This window comes from Thermobia domestica, chromosome 16, assembly GCF_964235325.1.
Source record: "Thermobia domestica chromosome 16, izTheDome1.hap1.1, whole genome shotgun sequence".
Taxonomy (NCBI): Eukaryota; Metazoa; Arthropoda; class Insecta; order Zygentoma; family Lepismatidae; genus Thermobia; species Thermobia domestica.
Window position 1 is genome coordinate 121,395,999 of NC_137469.1, and position 26,228 is coordinate 121,422,226.

General features: G+C 35.6%; 1 protein-coding gene across 1 annotated transcript in view; it reads right to left on the reverse strand.

Annotated features, from left to right (window-relative positions):
• The window catches only part of LOC145673382 (structural maintenance of chromosomes protein 6-like), a 260,927-nt gene that overhangs the window by 201,340 nt on the left and 33,359 nt on the right, over positions 1 to 26,228 (reverse strand). Inside the window, exons 6-7 of the mRNA XM_081743030.1 lie at positions 18,746 to 18,941; positions 12,911 to 13,066 (exon numbers count right to left, since the gene is read on the reverse strand). Of these exons, the coding sequence (XP_081599156.1) occupies positions 12,911 to 13,066; positions 18,746 to 18,941 (352 nt within the window). The remainder of the gene's footprint in view (positions 1 to 12,910; positions 13,067 to 18,745; positions 18,942 to 26,228) is intronic.

Sequence of the window (26,228 nt, forward strand, 5' to 3'; positions counted from 1 at the left end):
CATATATATCCAGACTGGGTATCTTAATTTTAAGATAGCAAATGAGATGTTCCGTATGCTATTGTCATATTCTGCATAATGGATTTTATTAGCGTCAATTTATCACCTATTATAGCTTTCTTGAATGACTTCTAAATTCAAATGTATGTGACGAACGCAAGTACTTACTTACTCATAAAAGATCATGATTATCGCAACTCTCTGCAGAAACACACATATTTAAGACGACTAGTTCTTTAAAGTTATTAGTTTCAGTTTAGTCAATAATAATTGTTCAGTGAAACACACGCTCTTAGTGCAAATGGCGTCCCTTACGACTTCTGATATTGAAGTTCTTTACTTGTAATTAAAATGATGTTTATCAGCATGCTGTGGATTATCTGTACAATCCTAATTACTTATGAAGACGGATTTGATGTAAGTTTACCTATGGACGTCTAACTTTCCTCAATTGCACTACAACTTGCAAGCATCCAGATATAAATTCAAACTCCCACTATTTACATCATCATCGAAAAATTTCGTGTTCTTTCGGAAGCCGATCAGCAGTCAAGTTAATGAACCGGAATTTTAAGCAATTTAGATTTCATTACTTTTATGCTTAAATTATTTCCTCATTAAAAGGGAGCTATTTTCATTCTTATTCTTAATTCATTGTTCAATTTTGTGAACTTTTAATCATTTTTCCCGTTCACGTATTCCAAGATGGCGTCACACGCTAACTTCCTTTCGGCGATAACAGGTAAGTTGTTGCAATGTTTACATTCCGAAATATTAAGAACTAGAACAAAATAACCTATTAGAGGTTAATAAATGGAATAAATGTCTTATATTGTATATTATCCTATCAAATTTTCCCATTTTTCTGCATAAAACTGCAAGTAATATAAGTGATTTCGGGCCGTAGTCATTGCATTCAGTTTTTTCCTAGTTCTGCCCTAGAGACGATTCTTTACTGATTGTGCTCCGTGGGCCACGAAATTATTGCTAAATGTCTTTAAAACTTGCTATTATGTATTGTGAATTTTTAAACTTATCAGTACTGCTAACTAATTAACATCATTATTATACTGCAAAGTTTATAAATATATCATGCGTACCTGCTACTCTTACTAATTAAAATCAATTATCAATGGTTGATTAATCTATCTATCTATCTATTTATCTATCTATCTATCTATCTATCTATCTATCTATATATATATATATATATATATATATATATATATATATATATATATATATATATATATTGGTGAGGCTACTCATTTTTACCTTGAAATTATAGAAAACAGAATAATATTGCGAATTGTACAAGATGATTAAATATACGTATATTGAAATACAAATATGTGATAGACGTACGTTTTATTATGAAGAGTATAATGTGGTATCCAGATATGTCGTTTTGATGTAAACGAAGGATTTCATTAGTTTCGCCGATTGGTTGCGATACGATTGATACGTTCTGTTGCTATAGTTTTTGTAACATCGACAAACATATAAACTGAATGTGTAGATCTCTTTTAAATTTGATCTCTTTTAAAGTTTGCTATCCTTCCCCCTTTCTTTAGTTACACCATCAAAATGATCGTATGAGGTAAACCATCTCAAGTTCGAACTTCATCTAGGTTGAACATTTTATCGAGATTGGTACGGTGGTTGAAGACTTATTAAATTTTATATATATATCTATATCTATCTATCTATCTATATATATATATATATATATATATATATATATATATATATATATATATATATATATATATATATATATGTACAAGGCAGGATCCAAACGGGGCTAAAGGGCTATAGCCTCCCCTACGCTCAGGTTTACACTGGCTAAAATGAACTTTAATCCTGCTTTACACTGGATAAATCGGCAAACTATGGCTTAGCCTCTCCCTTGATCATATCCGGGATCCGCCACTCTCTCTCTCTCTCTCTCTCTCTCTCTATATATATATATATATATATATATATATATATATATATATATATATTGCTTTCCCATTCCCCTTCTCTAAGTTATAGTGTCAAAGTGGAATAATAAAAAAGCATGTCAGGCCGGAACCTCAAGTATCTTTAAAAATTTGATCGTGGTTCAAGAGTTATTAAGTTTTATTTATTTTATATATCTTTCCCCTCCCCTCCACTCCCCTAAGATTTATCGTCAAAGTGATATGATGAAAACTACTCCAGGCTCGAACTACATCGATGTTCAAAATTTGATGCAGATCTGTCCGGTGGTTTAAAAGACTATAAGTCACACTCACTTTAATTTTATAATATAGGTTATTATTATTATTATTATTATTATTATTATTATTATTATTATTATGATTCGTGTACTTTTGAATTTGCACGGTGACATTACTGCATAATATGTTTTTATTTCTGTAGTTTTTCCTATATTAAATGTTGTATTTTTTATTAGTGGGCAGTAATTTCTCTCTAGGTTATCGAAGAAATGAATTTCGTTGTGCATTAAGGTGCAAATAACCTTATAGGAAGAAGCTTGATCGTTCCAATGATCAAGGCTAAAGTAAGTAATATGTCGGTTCTAGTTTCACATGACATGGTGGTGTAAGGTAATGGAGTTACGACTAATACAGCCTTCTAGCATGGGTTCGAATCGTCTTCACGCCAAAGTTTCATTTTTTACAAAGTGACAGTAAAGAATCGATTTCGCATATTAAACGTGCAATGCTTAAGACTGTGGAGGCAAACACCTTTATCATGATAGAGACGATTTACGAATGTTGGTTGGGAAAGGGCAAGGGATTTACCAGGACATTCGAAACACTTCATTGATCTGCAGTAAACACTTTTCGTGTTATCGTTCTCAGAAAGATATATTACAGCATTTGTTGGACAAAGATCAAAAAATCAATCGGTGGTGTAGTGGCAAGATACCGGACTTCCAAGCGGAAAATTTGGGTTCGATTCCCCGTCAGGTAGTATAACTTTTTCGCCTAAAATAATGGCTGCAAAGAGAGATTTATCTTCTGTTGGAGAACTTACAAAGCATCACTGGCGAGAATTAAAATAAAGTGTGTGTGTGTTCTTCATCATACACTGTAATGATAAGTGTGTTCCATATTTATATTCGTCCTTCTCTCTCTTTTTCTTTCTTCACGTTACCCTATCCTGTCATTGCATTTTCCTGTCATTGCATTTTCACTTCTCTCCCCTCTCTCCCAAGTATACACGCACTTCATTTGCGTGTGCGTGTTACGAAGTTAAAACGGAGCAAGAGACCAATAGACCTGGTCTGGAATATGTAATTAACTGGCAACTTCAGCTTCGAGTTTTTGTGCTCTGGGGATAACATCTCCAGTCCTGGTCATCTCTGAAAGAAATACTGTTTAAACGCAAGGGAATAAGCAAAATATCTTTTTTATTATCTGGGTTACCGAGTTTCAGTCGAATTACCGGTCACTATGGCTTTGAATTCTTGACCAAGTGGTGGCCCATAAGCTAACCAACATCATCCGACTGACACTATGATCCGTTTGAGCTCTAGCGTGCTCATTGTATCTGTGCAAATTACAACGTTATATCCGCAAAAGATGAAAATGATGCTGAATGTTCGGAACAGATAAATCTTCGGAAAATGCTAGAAAATGCCAACATCTTTGGTTATTCGAAAACAAAATTTTATTTATACTAGTTCGACACAAATTTGTTTCCATCCTATAATTCAATGTGATTTATTCATGTTGAAATTTGAAACATGCAAGGTCTGCTTCATCTATAAGGAACATCCAATTTTCCATTTGAATATTTGTCACTTTTCATTATGATACGGTTTGGACTTTTAATATATGATATTTCTGATAAAAATTTACCAGTAAAATACCACTCATTCAATTTTATCTTTCTTTCTTTCTTCCTTTTTCTTTTTTTGTTGACTTTGCATTAGTAGTCTGGAGCGGAAGATATGACCTACGCTACCTACTGGGTTTATTAGAATGTGGTTTGCATCAGTACGTCCAATTTAGACTACCAAATTTACAACCGAACTAGGTGGAAACAAAGCATGTGTATTAAACTTTTGACATTATCTTAGATGTGCCTGTGAGATCTACAGTTCTACTGGAAATTGAATATGCTATCCTTTTTGAGAAAGACTTAATGAATGTTTTAAGCATATCCTCTATATATTCGAATAGTCCTGAAAAATATATAAAAAACGTTATTTTTATATTACTGTTGGATTTCTGGTAACGGAACTTTATAATGTTTGGTTGTTTTTTTTACTAAGTTTAAAATTCCACATTTGTATCTGTTCTCCCTATTCTTTTTCTTCTTCTGTCGCTCTCTCTCTCTCTCTCTCTCTCTCTCTCTGTCATATTTCTGAACCTCTGTGTAATATACATCCATTGGTTTCAATTTTTCATCGTGTGTGTTTCAGTTTCTCCCTAAATCAACTTATGAATTTTGTTTCGTCTCGGTTTTGTTTTCTCATTTTATCGATACTAAGACATGTGAAGTTTGAAATTAGAATTGCGTTCATGTTGTTAGCTAATTTTAGTATGGGAGAGAAGAAAGGAGGAGAGAGAGGGGGTCTCTTCACCAGACACGATTATGGGATAAGAAGGTGTATATTGGGTGGCCTAGCTGCACGGCGTTAGCTGTTGCAATTTTTTTGATGCGGAGTGTACATATATTATGGTACAAGAAGCGTGTATCAGTCAATGTTCAGAATGGTACTGAAATAATAGTAGTTCCAGTAATTCTCATTTTGTAATGACCAATGTTCATTTACTGGAAGCATTAATTTACGACAATCAGTGTTAGATATCGTTACACCGTACAAGTTTTTCAAACATTTTAGTGATAAAATTGTTTCTAAAATTTTAGACAAAATAGAAAACCGAAAGAGGTCCCCTATAAAGAGTAGAAGATAGGTTTTAGTGAGCAATAACACAAAGCTTGAGCTCATGGCAGAAAATAGTTCATTGTGGACTCTGAATTGACTTTTTTTGTTCTGATCTAGAATAATCGAAATCCAAAATTATTGTTCAATTTTACTTCCTTGTTAGTACATCTAGCTGTAACCCTCAGCACGTGATAGGATCTACTTTGGGTATACAGTTTGTAGCAGTCGATGTAGTCTGAAGTTACATGATGTGGTACTCGTCCAGTATCCCAAACTTGACAATACAGTTATTGGTTTAGGGCAGTGTAAAAACGATTGCTGCTTCCTGGTGGTCATCGACTAACAGGACGCTGTCCATGGCCGCTGTGACGTAGACGGACTTAAGTTGCGGGAAACCCAGAAGTATCAAGGATGATGACTTACATAGCCATTTAACTTTGGGGGAAAATATCTAACAGAAATCACGACGAAGAGTAAACAGCAAAGGTGATGATAGCGTTTAAGGAAATACAATTTTCGAGGTGAGGGAACAGGCAGTCGCTGACGCTCTCGATTTATTGATAGAAAAGTTGTAATTATGTATCTTTAGGATGCTTAGGAGTACATATAGTATTGATGATCACTGTTTTCTATGACGTCCTGAAGCTGTACAATGTCCTCGAGAAGGGTAACAACCGTTAGTCTCAGACAGTTGACATGAAGATCGATCCTTACCATGGACACTGAAAGTCGCCTAAATGGAACCAGAAATTTCGTATCGTAACATAGCTGTATCGTATGTACAGTAACAGGACGACAGAAAAAAATATGGTTAATGAAATATGGCCTAAAATTATCATTTTAATTTCTGTTTAACTAAAATATTGTCTAAAAATAGGACATATTTCAGTAAATAGATTATATTCGACCTGAACAAGGTAACATGCTTGAGGATATATTCCCGTCTGTACTTTGCCGAGAAAGTCGAGAAAACGAACTTTTGTAAGCGCTAAGAAGTATGTGTCGTTTGTTATCAATAATAACCTTTTTATATTCCTGGAAGAAATTGTTATATATTTTAAGTAATATGTATGTATTATCTGTCAGGAAAGTAAATGTACACCTATTTTTCGAGTCTGGCATTCCTGCGCTCCATCCGTGAAGAGTATGAGGATTAAATGAATCAAATATTTACTGAGGGGCAAAAAGAAAAGTTTAATCTCAATAAGACATTGCAGAGGGGCCCAAGCTCTGAATACGAATAATGCATAATGTAAATAAAGGACGACACCGAAAGAGAAAGCCAGAAACAGCTGTTAAACTTAAAAAAAAGAGTAAAAATTGTCGATGTGGGAACATAAAACACAAATACGACACAACAAATACGCCGACAACTCAACGTTCACAATGCCATGATCTTGGTGTAGTGGTAAATGCGCTGGATTACAAGTGCAAAGGTCGCCAGTTCAGATCCCGGTCAAGGACATTTTTAAAAATTTTTGTTGATAATACATACAGCTGATTAGAGGGTAAAAGAGGTCGTATTTAGTTTCTCGTAGCATTATTATTGGTAATGTTTAGTACTGATAATACTTTTTGTTTTTGCGTATTGCTTTTATTCTTTTCTTCATTTCGAAAGAGAAGAATATCCGAACAAATGCCACCAAAATTTCTCTTATTTTGAATGTAAACGCCATTTCCGATCAGTGAAGAATAAAAATTGAACGTTCCGAAGTAGCTGCAAAAAGTAAAAAGAAAAACATGGAAAAGGACCATACTCATGGTTATTAAAAATACAATTTCTACATGCCTTACACCTCCCGACCACGTTTCTACGTTAGCAAGTAAGAGGTTTTTGTTTAGGTTAGGCTGGTCAATACGTTTTGCAAAGGGGCCCGGTTTAGCTCTGACACACCACAGGTGCGAGAAGGGAGCAAAACACTTTTTTTCTCTCTCTCTATGTGTGATATTTAGCTATCTATCTGTATATATATAACGCTATTTGCGAATGCCATAACCACCCTAATTTTCAGCGGATTGAGACGAAATTTGGCACAAACATTAATTGTTGAAATATCTTGATGAGTTCGTTAACCAGAATAATCGGATGAAAATGTTCAAAATGGCGACCCTTCAAACTCTTAAAAAGTTCCAAGGGAACCAAATTTCGCCCGTAAATAAGAATTCAGAAAGTTTGAATAACTTTTCCTCTTTTACTGAAATATTTGTGTGCAGGGACTTATCCTCATTTATTGAAATATTGGACCCGATTAATCGCCTAAAGAAGGTTCACGCCCATTCGCTACGTTCAGACTTTTTTTTTTTGCAGGAGGGGGTTATTTCCTATCGGAACAAGATGATTATTAGTGATGATATGGAATTACACATTGAAAGTGAAGTAAATTGTGAAACGTGGTATTTGAAAGAATAATATAATAAATGTGCTTTCCTCTAACACAGAGGACTGTAAGTCATGTATTTCAAGTTCGGGAGCGTGAATGGCGAGGAGTGTTATTTGATTTGCTTTTTAGTAACACTTTGCAATGCAAATAAAGGTAGGCAACATTAGTGGTAAGTAAATAATAATAATAATAATAATAATAATAATAATAATAATAATAATAATAATAATAATAATAATAATAATAATAATAATAATAATAATAATAAGTGTTGTTTGTGGCAAGGCAATATCTTCCTCAATTCTTCTTCAAACGTAAGGATTGTAACGCTATATCTCCCTTACAAACAAAATATTAGCAATTTATATCGAGAGAACGGGAAATTTTATAGTGATGGGAGCAACGTTGGACAGTATGCAGAAAAATAAGCGATTTCAATGCAAAATGAACGAAGTCATTGTCATGGGGAGTCATGGGGCCACGGCAGAGCCCTCTTTAGGCAAAATGTCGATAACTTATATCGAGAGAACAGGAGGTGGTGGGATGGGGCCAGCGTTGGACAACGTGGACCCATAAGGCGCATCGAAAAAATTCGGGGGGCGGACGACAGCGAGCCTTACTTATTTCCACATAATAATATAAAATTATATTGTCGAAATACACACACGAGTTAGATACTAATATTTTATATTATTATTATTATTATTATTATTATTATTATTATTATTATTATTATTATTATTATTATTATTATTATTATTATTATTATTATTATTATTATTGACAGCGTCTTTTCATTACGTGAGCATGTTTGACATGAAACCAAAGAGAAGATCCATCATTCGTAGAAAGAATAAGAATAGTCAGTTACTTTAACTGTGAGCGACAGCGAAAAATACGAAAACAATGACTATCTGTAGCGAAAAGGAATAATACTTTCTCTCAAATTGATATAAAATGAAACCGAGATAGATTCGAATTCGCATGGATGGCGCGTAAAGCCAGTGCTTTGTCCACTTTTTTTTAACTGATTCACCGAACGTGTTTCAGTAACTTACTTTTTGCTAATTTTACTTGCTTCACTCTAACTTGCTTTTTCTAATAAATTATAACGACAGGGACACGAACACAAAAAACATCGAGAACAGTTACAAAACATAGATTCCCTCCTGCCGGGAATCGAACACGGGACACCATACACCTAAGGCGCACGTGCTAGCCACTAGACCAGCAGGGAGGGCATAGCTCAGTCTCTGTGTCGTTAGGGATTACGATCACTGTATTGCCAGCTATCACTTCTGTAGGTTGTATACTATGATCACATGTTTCTTCTTTGCTGAAAGAATTAAACCTACATTCTATGTAAGACATGAGGTATTTAGACCTACATGCTCTTCATATAATGTAATAAAAGGGTCATGCTGGGAGTAAGAAAAAGAACATTCCTTGGACAAAACGGAAACTATTGGCATCAGAAATATTTATCTATGAGGCATGCGCAGTCCATCGGCACGATTCGACTCAGCTCAACTTAGCCGATGGCTCAAATCAGCTCGGTTGGGTGAACTGTTGGCTCGTCTCACTTCTTAGTTCGGTCCGATAGTGAATGAGCTGTAAACCGAGCCGCTCGAGCCGTTGAGGGGCCTAAACCCAGTCCCAGTTGGCTGAAGCCTATAACTTTTAACAATTTTTGGCTCGAGCCCGAAAACTTGCCCCTTCGGAACTCAAACCCAGAACGTGACCGATGTCCTTGCCTCCTGAAGACTTCTCGACGACCGAGATCGACAGTCACTTAGCTTATACTATTCAGATGCAAACCGCATATCTTTTAAAGATTATACAAGGTGTTGATATAATAATAATAATAATAATAATAATAATAATAATAATAATAATAATAATAATAATAATAATAATAAAAGTTTTAAACTTGAAAAAGAAATCCGGATTTTTCGAATTCCGGAATGTTAACGAAATCAGAAATTTCCAAATTCCGGATTTTTCCGAATTTCGGAATTATTCCAAAACCGGAATTTTCCGAATTCCCGAATTTGTCCGGGTTTACTTTCGGGAGTCCGAAAAGTAATAATTCCGGAATTGGCTATCCTTAGTTTATACACAACCTTTCAGAACACTAAGCTAGTAGCTGTCTACAAACAAACAAGTAATGCAAAGCATTTTGTATCCTGCAATACGTCATGTATTAAAATCCGACAGCAGTTTCAGTATCTAACCAGAAATTGCATGTATCTAGCTACTGGAAGCTGAGGTATGAAGAATTGTATTGTGTCTTATACAACCCTACAAACCACTGAATATCTAAACTGCTTTCGTTAAATCCAAGTTGTAGTACTCACAGTTACATCCATTTGTGTCTGTATGATCGTGCTACTAAAGCTTACTATATGATAGCGTCAGTAAGTCTTTCACTGCTCTCCCGTAAAGTTGTGATACGATCTACTACAGAATAAAGAACCAATTATCAATTTAACCAAGTTGTTGTATTACTACACATCTGCTTCCGCCTCTGTCAAGTCTAGTCGATCTTGTTGATGCGACATATTTGCTTTTTTATAACCCTTTCTTCGTTTACTGAACTAAACAGTAACTATTCTGAAATATACTACTGCGCATGCCTCGTAGATAAATATTTCTGATGCCAATAGTTTCCGTTTTGTCCAAGGAATGTTCTTTTTCTTATTCCCAGCATGACCCTTTTATTACATTATATGAAGAGCATGTAGGTCTAAATACCTCATGTCTTACATAGAATGTAGGTTTAACTCTTCCAGCAAAGAAGAAACATGTTATCATAGTATACAACCTACAGAAGTGATAGCTTGTAATGCAGTGATCGTAATCCTTAACGACACAGAGACTGAGCTATGCCCTCCCTGCTGGTCTAGTGGCTAGCACGTGCGCCTTCGGTGAATGGTGTCCCGAGTTCGATTCCCGGCGGGAGAGAATCTATGATTTTTAACTGTTCTGGATGTTTCTGTGTTCGTGTCTCTGTCGTTATAAGTTATTAGAAAAAGCAAGTTAAACGCGTGAAGCAAGTAAAATTAGCAAAAAGTAAGTTACTGGAACACGTTCGGTAAGTCAGTTTAAAAAATAAAAAGTGGACAAAGTACTGGCTTTTCGCGCCGACCATGTGAATTGGAATCAATCTCGGCTTCATTTTTATCCATTTGAGAGAAAGTATTATTCCTTTTCGCTACAGGTAGTCACTGTTTTCGTATTTTTCGCTGTCGCTCACAGTTAAACTAACTGGCTATTCTTATTCTTTCTACGAATGATGGATCTTCTATTTGGTTTCATATCAAACATGCTCACGTAATGAAAAGAGGCTGTCGATAATAAAATTATTATTATTATTATTATTATTATTATTAATAATAATAATAATAATAATAATAATAATAATAATAATAATAATAATAATAATAATAATAATAATAATATGAAATATTAGTAGCTAACTCGTATGTGTATTTCGACAATATAATTTAATATTATTACGTGGAAATAAGTAAGGCTCGCTGGCGTCCGCCTCCCGAATTTTTTCGATGCGCCTTATGGGTCCACGGTGTCCAACGTTGGTCCCATCCCACTATCACATCCTGTTCTCTCGATATAAGTTATCGACATTTTGCCTAAAGAGATCTCTGCCGTGGCCCCATGACTCCCCATGACAATGACTCTTCGTTCATTTTGCATTGAAATCGCTTATTTTTCTGAGTACTATGAGTGCATACTGTCCAACATTGCTCCCATCACTATAAAATTTCCCGTTCTCTCGATATAAATTGCTAATATTTTGTTTGTAAGGGAGATATGGCGTTACAACCATTACGTTTGAAGAAGAATTGAGGAAGATATTACCTTGCCACAAACAACACATTATTATTATTATTATTATTATTATTATTATTATTATTATTATTATTATTATTATTATTATTATTATTATTATTATTATTATTATTATTATTGGTTTACTTACCACTAATGTTGCCTACCTTTATTTGCATTGCAAAGTGTTACTAAAAAGCAAATCAAATAACACTCCTCGCCATTCACGCTCCCGAACTCGAAATACATGAGGCCCGGATTCGATTCCCGGCGGGAGCTCAGTAGGTCTACGTCTCATATAGCCTCGCTGCTCAAAAGGGACGTTAAACTCATAATCAACTCAACTCAACTCAACTCGAAATACATGATTTACAGTTCTCTGTGTTAGAGGAAAGCACATTTATTATATTATTCTTTCAAATACCACGTTTCACAAGTTACTTCACTTTCAATGTGTAATTTCATATCATCACTAACAATCATCTTGTTCCGATACGAAAATAACCCCCTCCTGCAAAAAAAAGATAAATTTTGGTGGCATTTGTTCGGATATTCTTCTCTTTCGAAATGAAGAAAAGAATAAAAGCAATACGCAAAGACATAAAGTATTATCAGTACTAAACATTATCAATAATAATTGCTACGAGAAACTAAATGGACCTCTTTTACCCTCTCATGAGCTGTATGTATTATCAACAAAAATTTTTAAAAAGTCCTAGACGGGGATTCGAACTGACGACCTGTGCATTTGTAATCGAGCACCTTAACCACTACACTAAGATCATGGTGTGGTGAACTTTAGTTATCGGCGTATTTGTTATACTTGTGTTTTATGTTCCCACTTCGACAATTTTTACTCTTTTTTTCTAAGTTTAACAGCTGTTTTCTGGCTTTCTCTTTCGGTGTCGTCCTTTATTTATACTATGCACTATTCGTATTCAGAGCTTGTGCCCCTCTGCAATCTCTTATGCAGATTAAACTTTTATTTTTGTCCCTCAGTAAGCATTTGATTGATTTAATTCTCATACTCTCCACGGATGGAGCGCAGGAATGCCAGACTCGAAAAATAGGTGTACATTTACTTTCCTGACAGATAATACTAAAATACACTGTTAACCAGTAACTTTCCAGTGGCGTGTGCAAGGGGGTCAGGGTTAACCCCTTCGACTTGAGTAAGATATTATGCAAAATTATACATTTATTATATTAAGTGTAACGTATTAAGTGTTACGTGAATTCAGCACTAGCAGTAAACAAAGGAAGAAGAAAAGGATTCATAAGGGTGTTGTACTGTGTTATTGAAAACAAATAGTGTTACGTCGATATCGCCGAAATTATTTGAACTTGGGAGCTTGAAACCTCCCTCCAATTAAAACTTCTGCATACGCAACTGTTTTTTTCCCTATAGTTAACATAAAAACTTTTTAGGCACATACTGAAAATCAATTATAGGCTATACTGGAAATTTAATGAACTGCGTTTAATTTTAAAATGGGGTTAACTTTACAGTGCCCTATCCAGTTGATAACCTTACGTAGACAAGGGAAATTAGGCTCTATTAATTTTAACAAAATTGGTCCAAATTGCCCTAACTCCAAGCTAACCCGATCCTACCCTACTTCACTTATTCCTTCCTTAGTCTACTCTATTCTAACCTACTACACCCTTTTAAAGCGGATCTACTTACTAATGCGCAGCTGGAGCGTGTATTTTAAACTTTACCCTTAACATGAAATATATAATAATGTAAAATCGATTGAATTTCGAAACTAGAAGAGAGTGTACTTACGATTAGCGCCTTCAACCTTGTAGGTAGAAGCACCCGTTGTAGAGAACGTTCTTTTAACGGTAATTTCATCTCCGTATTCGCAATGCTTATAAGATCTTCCGCTGTTTTGTAACGTTATTTCTAGAGTGGCTTTGTTCTTTCCTTTTTTGATAAAGTCTGGAATATAATATGCAATTAAAAGAAATAAAACAGTTGTATTTAGCTTAAATTTAATATGCAATTTCATCTATTTTAGATTAAAAAATCAACAATATAAGTTCTATTCTATATCTTCCTTGAAATTTCCAACATTTCATTGAAAACTACAAATGTGCATCACATTTGGGTTTTTGTTGAAAGGTCTCTTTATATCAAATATGTTTAACCGACGAAGTGTTCAGTAATTAGGAACGTCAAATCACATTAAGCATTTTACTTTAGAATAATTTACGATTGAAGAAACTACAATGGGCAAATAGTAGGTCTATGCATAAAGCTACGCGATGCGGAATTCCATAATAAGGGTTAAGTTCCAAAGTTGGGCGTCCGTTTTCAGCAAAATTTTTAAAATTTACAGGATAGATAGGGATAATTTGATCGTTTGTGTGCTTGATAATATATGAGAGTCTCGAAAAATCTGTTTATTTGTTATATATAAACGGCTATAAACATGGGACTATACGGCGAGCGAAGGGAACTTCTTGGTGCAAGGTAACCGAACAGTTGCATTGTGGGAAAGAAACGAGCATTTATGTTATTAACATGGCTAATGTACAAGGGCAATGAACTAACAGTTTTATCATTTGTGAAGCAATACGTTGATAACGAGCAAAATCTTTTGAAAGTTTGTGAAGAGCACGGATTAATGAACCTAATAACAAATTGCAGAAAGTATGCAAAGGAGATAACAGCGAAAAATGTGGCAAAAGCAGACGCCCAACTTCGGAATAAATGCCCATAATAAAATAGGTGCTTTCACAGAATATCCTGAAAAATATCTAAAATAAAAAAAAAAGTCCCGAATGGAAAATACTGGCGGGATGCACATTTTTACTTGAGAATCCTTTGGCGAAGATTTTTGATTAAACCAAGAAGATTGGAAATTATATAAGTACACGGATGGGTTTTAAGAGAGTCACAACAAAAATTCTGCTTAGATTCAATTGGTACCAGATAAAATCCTATGACAAACTGCAGTGACAAACCTTCCGATTCTGATTCTTACAAATGTGAAATGAGATGTCTATCACACCTACAGAGTCTGTCCTCTAAATAAGTGAAATAAATTCGGGGGAAAATGTATTCCAGAACAAAATACAAATTTCTAAAATTCTTCAAAACAGCTCCCTTGGGCATCGACACACCGTTGCAATGCCTCTGCCAAACGCCGTACACTTCCTGGAAGGTCACAACAGGAAATCACGTTAAGGTATCTCTGACGTTATCCAGTGTTCCAAAATTGTTCCCTTGCAAACCTGCTTTTACTCTTGGCAACAAAAAGAAGTTTGGTGACGCTAAATTGGGCTGTAGGGCAGCTGGAGCAGCGCTGCCATATTGTGCTTGGCCAGGTATTCAGTCACGAGGAAGGAACGGTAAATTGTGGTGTTGCCTTCAGTTCGCAAAAATCTTATTCTTGATGTATTGCACTCTTTCCCGCAGGTTTTGTGAGGACTATCACATAAAACTTGGCGTTCATCGTCTGTCCCTGCAGCACAAACATTTTGTGGTTAACCATCGTCTTTCCCCTTGACTTCCTCATCCTTGCCTTTTTCGGGCGCGTGGAAATTTTCGTGTGCCACTTTGGATCGTGTCTTTTTAACTAGAGGTCGTAAAAACCCATGCCTCGTCACCAGCAAACATGTTATCTAGAAAATGCGGGTAACTTTTACAGCGATCCAACAGTTCACTCGAGATTCTCACACGAGCCCTTCTGATGTTCCGAAAGTATCTTGGAGACAATCTTCTATAAGAATGTGATGCACTGTGGTTTTCAGAATATTGTACTTTTCTACTAACTATCTGACACTCAGATGCTGATCGGAATTGATCTTGCTGCCCGATTTTTTGCACATTTTCATCGCACAGTATGTCGATGACGGACGTCCAGGGCGTACCTTTTCGTCCTCCTCCTCTCTGCCCTCCAGGAACATCTTGTATCAGCAGAAAATCACACCTTGGGACGTTGATTGATCCATGTAGACCTCGTTGTCGTCGCCGAACCCAATTTTTCGACCCTAATACAAAATTTGATCACATATCGTTTCTCCGTTGAACGTGAGAACGTTACGTCGAACAGGGCTTCAGTCTACGAGTGATCCATGATCCGTAACGGCGTGCATGCAACTGACGTAGTCGCGTTGCTTTCGCAAGACTCACCGAAAAAAAAAGCACTACTTCAGCCGTTCACATCGGGGGGAAGACATCTCTCTACTTATTTTTGGGACAGATCCTGTGAGCACAACTCTGAGGCTGCACTCAGCTCAACACGTTTACAATATTAGTAAGCATCTCAGATTCTATGGTTGAAACAGGCTGTCGGATAGAGTTCTGCAGTTTCACGAACGACATTGACAAAATCGCGACACCTTGAGCTTTAGGTAAACCCATATCAAACATTGCAAGACCAAAGACAGGAGTCCTTCTTGGCCATTCCTATGGAGAGAATTATTATGTAGAATTCTTCTTAAGTACTTGCCGTAGCACTTTCGTCACAAGAGAAAATGGAGAGCTTGTCTTTCTTTTAATGAAGAATAATGTTTTCTCGAAAAGTTTCTGATTTTGCTCACTCGTAATGTTGCAAAATGTGTTTGGTTCCGAGCAGCGATCCTCTAACCTTTAGCGTTCTCCAAGGTCGAAACGGAAATGTGTGTACCAGAGGGTATATATTGGAAAGAGGAACTGGTTCACTTCCCTTACAACTGGTTCACTTAAGTATGGTTACTCAGTACAAATATTATGTTTTATTTTTATTCTATTCTGTGTAAAAACTCCAGGAAAGAAAAAGGAAGTTCTACACAGATATCTAAGTAATTATTAATTTTATGACTACTTGTGAAAAGGAAATATTAGCAATATTACAACTAACATACGTGAACTCAAAGTTAGAGTATAATTCTGATTTACATTATGTGACGCTAATAAATATTGCAACAGACAGTGATAATTGACTGATATCTAATTAAAGTAAAACATGAAATAATCAAAATTTAATAGAAAGAGGAAATAAGATAGGAAATCTTGGCACCGGTTTGCATATTCAGCACTAGCGTGCGCAGGACATTGGGAATGTGGGTGCCAGATCTAAAGTACCACCATATGGAATGTAGTCCCTTTCCCCTAAGAAAAGATAGCGTCATTGCACCCGACGCTGCGTCGGCGACGCACGGCACACATGCAGACGGGAAATAATTTACACGTAATCTATTCTCAGTTTGTAATACAGTAGCTCTATTATGTCGATTATCCGAAGTAATTGGGGGACATGGGTGTTCGGAAAACTGGTTTGTTCGGATAATCGAACTGTACTGTACTGCACTGTACTGGACTGTACTTCTACAGCCAGTGCCAAACCGACAGAAGTGTGCTGATTGTTGAAACACAGCGACTGGCGGCTTGGCCGGTCAGCAGCGCCTTATGAAGGCCCCATTAGAAGCAATATTCCGCCAGCGGTGGCTCAGTGCGGCGGCTACTGTGAGAAACTTGGTTTGGGAGTGAGGGAGATGATGGACGGTAGGGTGGGAGAGTAACAGGTGCGAGCGAGTACATAGTTCGGTTAAGCGGTCGTTCGGTTGACCGACGTTCGGATAATCGACGCTCTACTGTAATTCTACATAAAAAGTTTGTCTAATGGGCGTGCCAAGTCACCCATGGCACCCATGTTGCGCACGCCTGTGATATCCGGGTAAGACGTTGAAGATATTTATTTGCTGCTTTTTCTCTCGTAATCTGATGGAATATAATTAAAATGAATGGAAAAATATAGCGATTACTCGTCTACTGTAATCTCTCCTAGCCGTAGCAATAAAGACAAGAAACGTAAAATTCTGAACTAACCCTTTTATGGAATGTTCAAGGCTTGCTCTTAATTTTTCGCTGGCCACAAACGATCCTCGCTTCTGACAGCGAGGATTTATGGACTTTGGAATATGTCCAGCAAAATGTGTAAAGTACGTTTACAGGTTGCTTCGATTTATTACATTATCGACTTTTTGCCTTTCATCTTTCGGTATTTTCTGTTTTCTTTCTGGAAAGAAAAAAGTGTTTGCTGCAGACACATTGGCTTTATAGCAGAATTTAATTGCTACACGTTATACGTTCTTTTTAACCATTTAAAACATTGACACGACAAAAACAGCGGTGTAAATCACACGTCTTGTCTTCTAAACTACTATAGCTACACTAATGACAATCAGTACTGTTGTTAAATAAGCCTACTAGTATGTAATTCAATTGCTGTCCCACAAATAATGTTGGTAAAAAAAAGCGGTAAAAAGAAAATTAGCCTGGGAACTTATTGACCACATTGTGTATAAAATTCTGCAGAAATGCTGTAGATCTCAAATTCCAGCTGCTTCCTGGTCCTTGGTTTGCCTGGGTCACCATGTCTTTCTGATCCAGTCCTGATCTGGGCCCAGGCTGGGTCCTGATCTTCGGATCTATCCGGGCTAGATCGGATCTAGGAAGTGACATCCTTAACTGGACAGAAGTCGTAACCCAAGTGACCCATGATCCATTCCATCACTGACACCATCTCCCATTTTTCAGGGAGCAATTGTACCATTCGTCCATCCCTTGTTAACTGCACCAGTGCAAATATTCAAATCGCTCTGCTTAAAGGTTGATTTTGAGCTGTGTCCATTTCTATCCAGTTTGAATCACAATCTGTTCATTGTTGATTTTACTGTATTAGTATGATCATGTTTATCAATGAGTTACTTCACATAACAATTACTTTTCGGTATCTACAATAGATTTCTAATACAGGTCACACGGAATATATTTCCATCAAACTACAATCGAAATTACCCTAATTTTTAACTCTGAAAACGCATATACGTTGTTACCTAACTTGCTTTCTAACTTGATTGATATGGAAGAGTGGTATTATATACTTCAACCCGAACTTCTATGGAAAAATGGCATGAACTACTTCACCCCAAACTTCTTGTTAAGTTATAAATAATAGGTACATCTGATTAGAAAATTTTGCGACCAATCAAACTTTTTCCAGGACTCCCAATAGGTCATTATCTGTAAGTTGAAAACGCCATGTGGAATTATGTGATGCTTATGGAATAAATAGTCTGCCCTAGAAGGTGTCCTTGTAATCTACGCAGCATGGAGATTTCCATCTGACTTTTATTATTGAGATTTGAATTGAAGTTTGAACGCCGAGGTTTTGATCAGGTGAAATTTCGGCATGTGAGGTTTAGGCCGTGAGATCATGTGCGTAAAGATTTGAAGTTATTTCAAGCATTACTTAGAAATTGGCCATCAGTGTCTTTGCAACTTAAAGAGAAGAGATGTTTTAGTCTGAAAATATAAGTATGTAAGTCTTAACAAGATTGGTAAATTTAACTTATAAGCATAGATTTACAATACATACAGTGCTTATATGTTCGTTACAGGCTAAGTTCTTCTATGCTCGTTAAAGGTTTCTTTGCTGAGTTATGTAGAATATAAAGGAATTATACATACAATTTTATTATGAATACAAAGGTGTAGCTATCCAGTAAATTTAAATAAGTTTTAGCGGCAAATTGTGCTGTAAGCAATTAGGTGCTTAAATTCTAATCGAGCACCATATCTAAGCTGCAAGTGAAAAGCAACGAAGAAAGCCAGCTCTTAGTTGCTTACCTTTGAAGGATAATCCTCTGTTAGTGGTAACTGCTTTTCCACCAAGACCAATAACGATAGCTGTAAGGATGGCACTTTTACCACTCCCGTTTCTTCCCGTAATTAAATTGATTTTCGGGTTGAATTTTATTTCTAATGATTCATGGCACATAAAATTGATCATGTGTAGTTTCACTATCCTGCCTGAACGTTCATACTGAAATAAATATATCAATATATTTAATTACACATAAAATATTAGACGTCATATATATATATATCCTAAATCAGTGTTTCGAAATTTATAGTTCAATTATACCGTTATTCGGGATCATATGCTTTCAAAATTTACTTTTAAATTATATCTTTTTAAATAACTTACATTAGGCGTCAGATTGCCTCATATCGGGGTAATATAAATTGACGTAAACAAGGAAGTACCTGGCTAATGTAATCATAGTATTATTCAGTTCTTAGATACGCGAGGAAGGTACGCAAGGGATGGGTCGTCGGGCTTCAGACATCTCCTCTGAAACTCCGACATCTCTGTAAAAATTAAAAGAAATCTTTCAGTTGAACGTCCCACAATTATGCCCTGTAGGCTAAGGGCGACGGATGATTAACGCAAGTGAATGGTGAAGGAAGAATCGGTGGAATAAAAATATTTGAAGAAACGGAAGTACCTCGGAGAAACCCACAGACACGATGTTCTCCACTACAAATTTACTTGATCGGGGATCGATACAGAGACCCCACACATCAGAGGTTAGCGCTCTACCACTAAGTTACTATGCCCCCGACTTTTCTGAAATATTTAGTCTAATTTTAGGAGTGATTTTACAAATTAAAAAAAACTATATATTCTTATATTGAATTTTCACATGTCCCAATTCGTAGTGGAGAACATCGGGTCCATGGGTAAAGAAATAAAGAAACTACTGCAGAATTAACTTTATAAAATATTGCTTGTTTCCAGAAACTTAATACAAACTATTCACTCCCTCAAATTCTAGATAGAGGCCAACAGGCTATACGCTCCCTTGTTTATGTTCATGGATGTACATGTATTACAATATGTTGTTGTCAGCACTTCACAAGCCAAGAGTAACAGAGCCATCTAACAGTCTGATCACTTTGCCGAGGGTCCCGCGAGGAAAATGCATTAATTACATGTATCACTTGCAGAATTTAGTCATAGAAGCCACATTGGTTCCCACAGGGGCATATTATGCTGCTAAGATAGCACTGGATAGTAGATTAAACTCTAGCGCGGGTCCTGACTGGGAGCAATCGGTCCAATCCGCTGAAGTCCGGCCCTGATTGTTGTATACGTCAATTAATATATTAGGAAACTTTTCTTCTTTTAGTTTGAAGCAACAAAAAATCTTTTAATTTTTATTAGTGTTACTTCTCTTACAAGCCCCCTCCGATTAAAGGTGCATTTAAAAAAAATAGAAAATATATTTCTACATTTCCTTCTCTCTCAGTCACATTCTTCTGCAATAACAGGCCAGTGTAGTAATTCTTCATATAAAGAAAGTTATTACTCTGGAGGTATACACTACCAAAATTTCTCAAAAATCGCTAATTTTTAATGCTTTCATTAGCACGTCCCTGTAGAATAGGCCGGAACTCTTGCAAGTATCACTGAAGCCCATGAGACCATTGATATTGCAATACCCTCTGAAGTACTATTATTTCATTGTGTTACATTCAAACCGATATAAAAGTGTCACAGAAAGTTCCCTTTTACCTTTTGGTTTGCTTTTAGCTTCCACAGAGGTAGCTGTTTTCTTACAAAATAGTTTTAACCAACACTTATAGTCATAGGCAGCGATTAGGGGGGCAAAGGGGGCAGTTACCCCCACTTGTTTGAAGTGACACATTCATTAATGTATATAGTTTCATTCGGAAATGTAAAGTTTTTGTATGTATTACTGATTCACAGAAAAAAGTGGTGCCATATAATATTTGCCGGTGCGTGAGTACGCATTGGTTGTCTTTCCGTTCAGTTAAGAAAGCTACAGAAATTGTGTTTTAATTGCCACGGAAAATGGTCCAAAAATTAACTATTGTAACGTAACAATTTCAGTGTACTTTCTTTGCTTCTTATAAGGGCTCGATATGTTACTCAGCCGCTTTGAAACTAATTGAGAGAACATTTCGTAGGAAAAGAAGTCTTGACAGTTCCTAAAATGAGTTGTTTTTTTTTTAATTTTTTCTAATAGTAAGGAATATTACTATACAACTTCTACTTTTCCGTAGGAATAAACAACTTCTACTTTTCCATTGTTTTGCAGTGTAATATACGAATGAAGTGGCGTGTTTAGGGATGTACGAGTGTATATACAATTACATTTAGTATTGTGAAAACTGCACCTAACGAACATGTATCGGGAAGATGAAACAGTATTTCTTTAAATGTCGTAGCATATGCACTGCCTATGCGTATTCACTGTCTTTCTAAAAGTAGTAACATACATTTAATAGCATGTGTGGAATAAAAAATATAAGTTGCTCATTAGTTATCAGTTTCAAAGTAACTTTCGTAATACAAGCTTCCTTATTCATTACTATAATTGATATTATGCTTTCTATTTACTTGTTTTGCAAATTTGTTATTAAATAATCTGATCACACAATTTTCCAGACAGAATTTTAAGATGTTCATGAGCAAGGAATCGAATCTTTTCTTACACCTTCGTTGTTTGAGAGTACAAAGGACTAGTACCTATTTGCGTTGATCTTGTCAATTTACTTAATAAAATATTAAATACGAAATACGGAATTTTAACTGAAAAAGATAGTACCCTATTAATTATGCAACATTTCGTCAAAGTGTTAGAAACAACCAAGCATATTAACATTGATATACAAATATTCATGTCTTGCCCCCCATACTTTTAAGGTCCAATCGCCGCCACTGCTTATAGTCACTGATATCAGATCCTGTTACTTCCTTTACCAAACGTTTAGCAGACTTTCGGGAAACGTTTAGCTCTTGTTATTGTAAGTTCTGTAATTACACGAATGTTGAATACCTGCAATGTCTCCTTAAATTTCTACTTCTAATTTTACTTCTAAAGCTGTCTTCTCACAAAAATATAAATAAATAAAAATAAAAACCTAAGAATTTCTGTGTTAATTAAAAACAAGAGATGTCTGTGTGTAATGTATGATTCCTGTTATATCCGGGATAATTGTCTGTTGATGGTCAAGCATCCCAGAACAGGTAAATATATTCAGCATTTGTGCTATGATGTGTGCACATTTGTGTAAAATTAATAATATGATAAACTGCTTACTCACAGCAAAATCCTATTCATTTTGTTTAAGTGGATTTTCCTGTGTTTAATATATGCCACAGTTTATTTCTAGCCGATTTTATGACATTTAATTTGTACAAATTTATATTTCTCCTTTTATTTATTTATTTCATAAGGACAACACAACAGGCTTAATGCCTAGTTATAGTGTCATGTACATAATTATCTAACATACACTCTTATACATACATTATTATACATACACATTTATACGTCGTTTAATTATGGAGAAGTTATTGCCTGACAATTGTTTTGAACTTGTTTTCGGACATACTAAACACATCTACTACATGAAATCTAGTAATTTTGTTATACGAAGCACACATTCTCCACAGAGGAGACTTACGTAATATGTTAGTTCTTGCTTTTGTACAATAGAATGTCCCAGTGTTTGCTGTTCTAGTCTTACCTGTTAGGACACGTAATAATACTTTTGAAACTAATTCTGGGCAATCAATTTTACCGTTTAATAATTTATGTAAGAACAACAAATCAAAAACCCATCTTCTTTTTTTATAATGTTTAGAAACTAAAATTTGTTACTAAGTCTTTATAGAGGACATACTTTGAGTAGAAACCGGTTTTCTTGTATGCTAGCATTTTTAAGAATTTAAACTGTATTTTTTCCTATAAATTAAACCTTGGATTTTATATGCACTAATTGTTATCGCGTCAGTGTGTTGGGCAAAGGTTTGTTTGCTATCGAATATAATTCCTAGATCTTTGATAGTATTTGAGGTGGACAAGGAAGTGTCACTTATTGTATGCGTAAAGTTAATTGGATTTTCTTTCCTAGTGAAAGATACAGATTTACATTTGGACACATTCGCTAATTTATTCTTATCATACCATATTTGAACTCTCTGTAGATTATGTTGAAGTTTCACGCACTCATCAATTGAATTTACTTTGGAGTATAATTGAAGATCACCGGGGAAAAGAAGAACTTGATAAGTTTTAATACACAGAGAACTGTCTTTAATAACAAGAAGAAACAACGGGGGACCTAGATTAGAATCTTGAGGGACTCTCGGTAGCGTATTGAACTTTCAGTTACAAATTCTTTGTATGAAACATATTGTTTTCGGTCATGCAAGTATGATACAAGAAACTCCATTGTTTGTTTCGAAAAATTCAGATGCTACTTTTAGTAGTAAGACATAATCAACAACGCCTATCTAAAATTAGTATATAAACGACATCTAGTTGACCATCTATATCTAATTCTGTTGCTATAAAATTTGTTAAAATTGATAAGTTTGTCGAAGTAGATCTATTACGTAAGAAGCCGTGTTGATAAGTTGAAAGAACGGACTTTACATTATTTAAAATTCGCGCATATATTTTCAAGAATTTTGGCAATGAGGGACAGAATAGCTATTGACCTGAAATTTTCTATTTCTCTCTTGTTTCCAGATTTTGCTAATGAACAAACTAAACTTTTTTCCATTTATCTAGGAAAGCATTTACCCTGATAGAAATATTAAATATAATGGGGATTGGGTATTTAAATACATCACTGCAACCTGTCACATAAAGAGGAATGTTATCAGGACCACAAGATGCTTTTGGTTTCAACGCACGTATGGCATTTTGTATTTCTTCGAGTTTTATTTCATCTAATTGAAAGTGTTTAATATATCACATTCGGTTCGATTAGAAAGCAGAGTCAACGTTTTATGTGACGGGTACAATGTTGTAAACTGAAAGAAAATAAAAGAAAGATAGCAAATGCCTGTGCTATTTCATTGGCATGTTGGATATCATAGCCATTGTGTGTAAGGGTGCTTGATAACAAATGTGTTTTGCGTTTAATGAAACAACAGATCTGGCTTGGGACTTTTTCGATAGAGCATTCTGAGTTAAAGATAAAAGTTTTGTAGGCTAATTTTATGTCAGATTTTATTTCTTTAGGCAGTCTTTCAAATTGATCGCGATGATAAAGTTCATTTATTGATCCCTTTTTCCACTTGTTAGGGTAGTACGTCTTGAATTTTATTTTCTTAATTGTATTATAAGTAAACCAACATATGGATAACTTCCGCTGATATGTCTTTTGTTTGGGACACATACAGAAAATATGTTCTTAATCAATTGATGGAAGTTTGTTAATGCAATATTTACATCATCCAATTCCGAAAGGTGATCCCAGTTTACTTTAGAGATTTCTATACATCTTTTGGAAATCTGCTATTCTAAAATTAAAATCGGATACCTTAACTTCTCTCTTATGTTTCTGCACGTGTTTAATGGGGAAAGAGATAACTATAGCTGGGTGATCCTATCTTCATTAGTAACAAGAGAACACTCTTTTATTTCAGAAACGTCATTAAGGTCTGAGAGTATTAAGTCCAAGGTTCGACCATTACTACTTTGAATGTCATTATGGGACATTAAGTCAAACAGGAACATGAAATTATTTAAACCTTTACATTTATTTGTTGAAAGTAGGCCAAAATTAGAACACGTTATTTGATTTATATTAAAGTCCACTATTGCAAAGAACGGTGCTTCCTATTGGAACATGTCGTTACAGTTGTATTCGGAGGAATGTATACTGCACAAATAAACATCTTCAGTGAGTGACTGAAAAGCTTGACAATTACACATTCAAAATTTAGATCCAGGGCCGGATTAAGGGATGGACTTAGAGGCTGTAGTGCCGGGCCTCCAGGTGAACGGGGGCCTCGATTTTGTTCAAAACCTCAGCTGCCTGTCTAAAAAGAATCATATAAGATACAATCATCGCCATAAGATAAAATATACCAAAAATATGAAACATAGCCCCTTAACGTTCCGACGGTACTTTCACAAAAATGTATTAGGCGCAGTCAGCAGGAACCGCATATTTTTTCTAGCCCCGGGTCTCCAGATGGCTTAATTTGGCCATCCAGTGAAACTTTTCAAAGTGACATGTGACAATATTTTTTTTCGCCTGACAACACTGATACATAGAACAAGGGGGGGGGTATTTTAAAAAGGACCGCAAGCGATATGCAAAAAATCTCCTTCCCTCTTCCTGGCTTCTGTTTCTTCCCTACTTGACAAATGTTATATTGGTTGGTTTGGTGAATCCGTTTCCTTGAACATTAAGAAAATCGACTTAAAGTATTACTTTTGCAAAACTCCTCTTACTTTTAAGTCCCAAACAGAAACCTGACGGCATAAAGTTTCGGAAAGTGTTGCTATTTTCACTGCTAGCTTCTCATTTTAGATAATGTATATTTACAACGAAGGTGGTGCACATGCACTGGTTCACCCTCCCTAAATTAGGCTTTGTACACATATGTATGTTATATACATCCATTTGTATGTGAGATCCTGACCGCCTATATTGTTTCATACGGAAAGTACGTACAGATGGAGCACTTACAGAAAGTATTATAAAACATGCATTTTCAGTTATAAGTTTGCTGTGCGTTAAGTCCAAAAGCTACAGCATTTACAAATGTAACATACGATTTTACGTACGCCACGTATATCTTTTTCTCAGTATATGGTTTTGAAGCATAGTCTCGGATACATTGCTATTATCTACAAAGCACGACAATGAATGAGCCTCGGGGCTTGGCAATACAATAAAATTGGAAGGTGAAGGTCTGCGTTTAATACATCTGGAATTTAATAATTTTGTTGTACTTACTAATTGATGCAGTTCCTGAGGATAAAACTCTCATCGGTTGTAGGTCGATTTCCGCTTCACTGACTCGGGTTTGGGTAGTTGGTTTCTTAACAATGCGGATGGGATGGCGGCAAGGTTAACATTCTTCAGAGACTTTTACTTTGAATGTCTTAGACTGACTTGGAGACAGGGGTTCAGAAGGTTTATACTGGATTGTGGACCACCCAATGGTTCAATACTTGCACTATCACATTCACAATCAGTATATCATATTGTAACTTGGATATCTTCGTTACGATAACTAAACGATAAAAAATCATCTATAATTTATTCCCAATAAAAATCATTGGACAACAGTATTACAAGCCCTCCCACTGGTCTAGTGGCTAGCACGCGCGTCTTTGGTGATCGATTCCCGCTGGAAAAAAATTGAACGACAGTGGTTCAGATTCCACGTTAAAACTATAAATCCATGTCTCATATAGCCTCGCTGATAAAAGGAGACGCTGAAAGATAATCAATTAATCAATCAACAGTATTGCAAATTTCAGCTGCA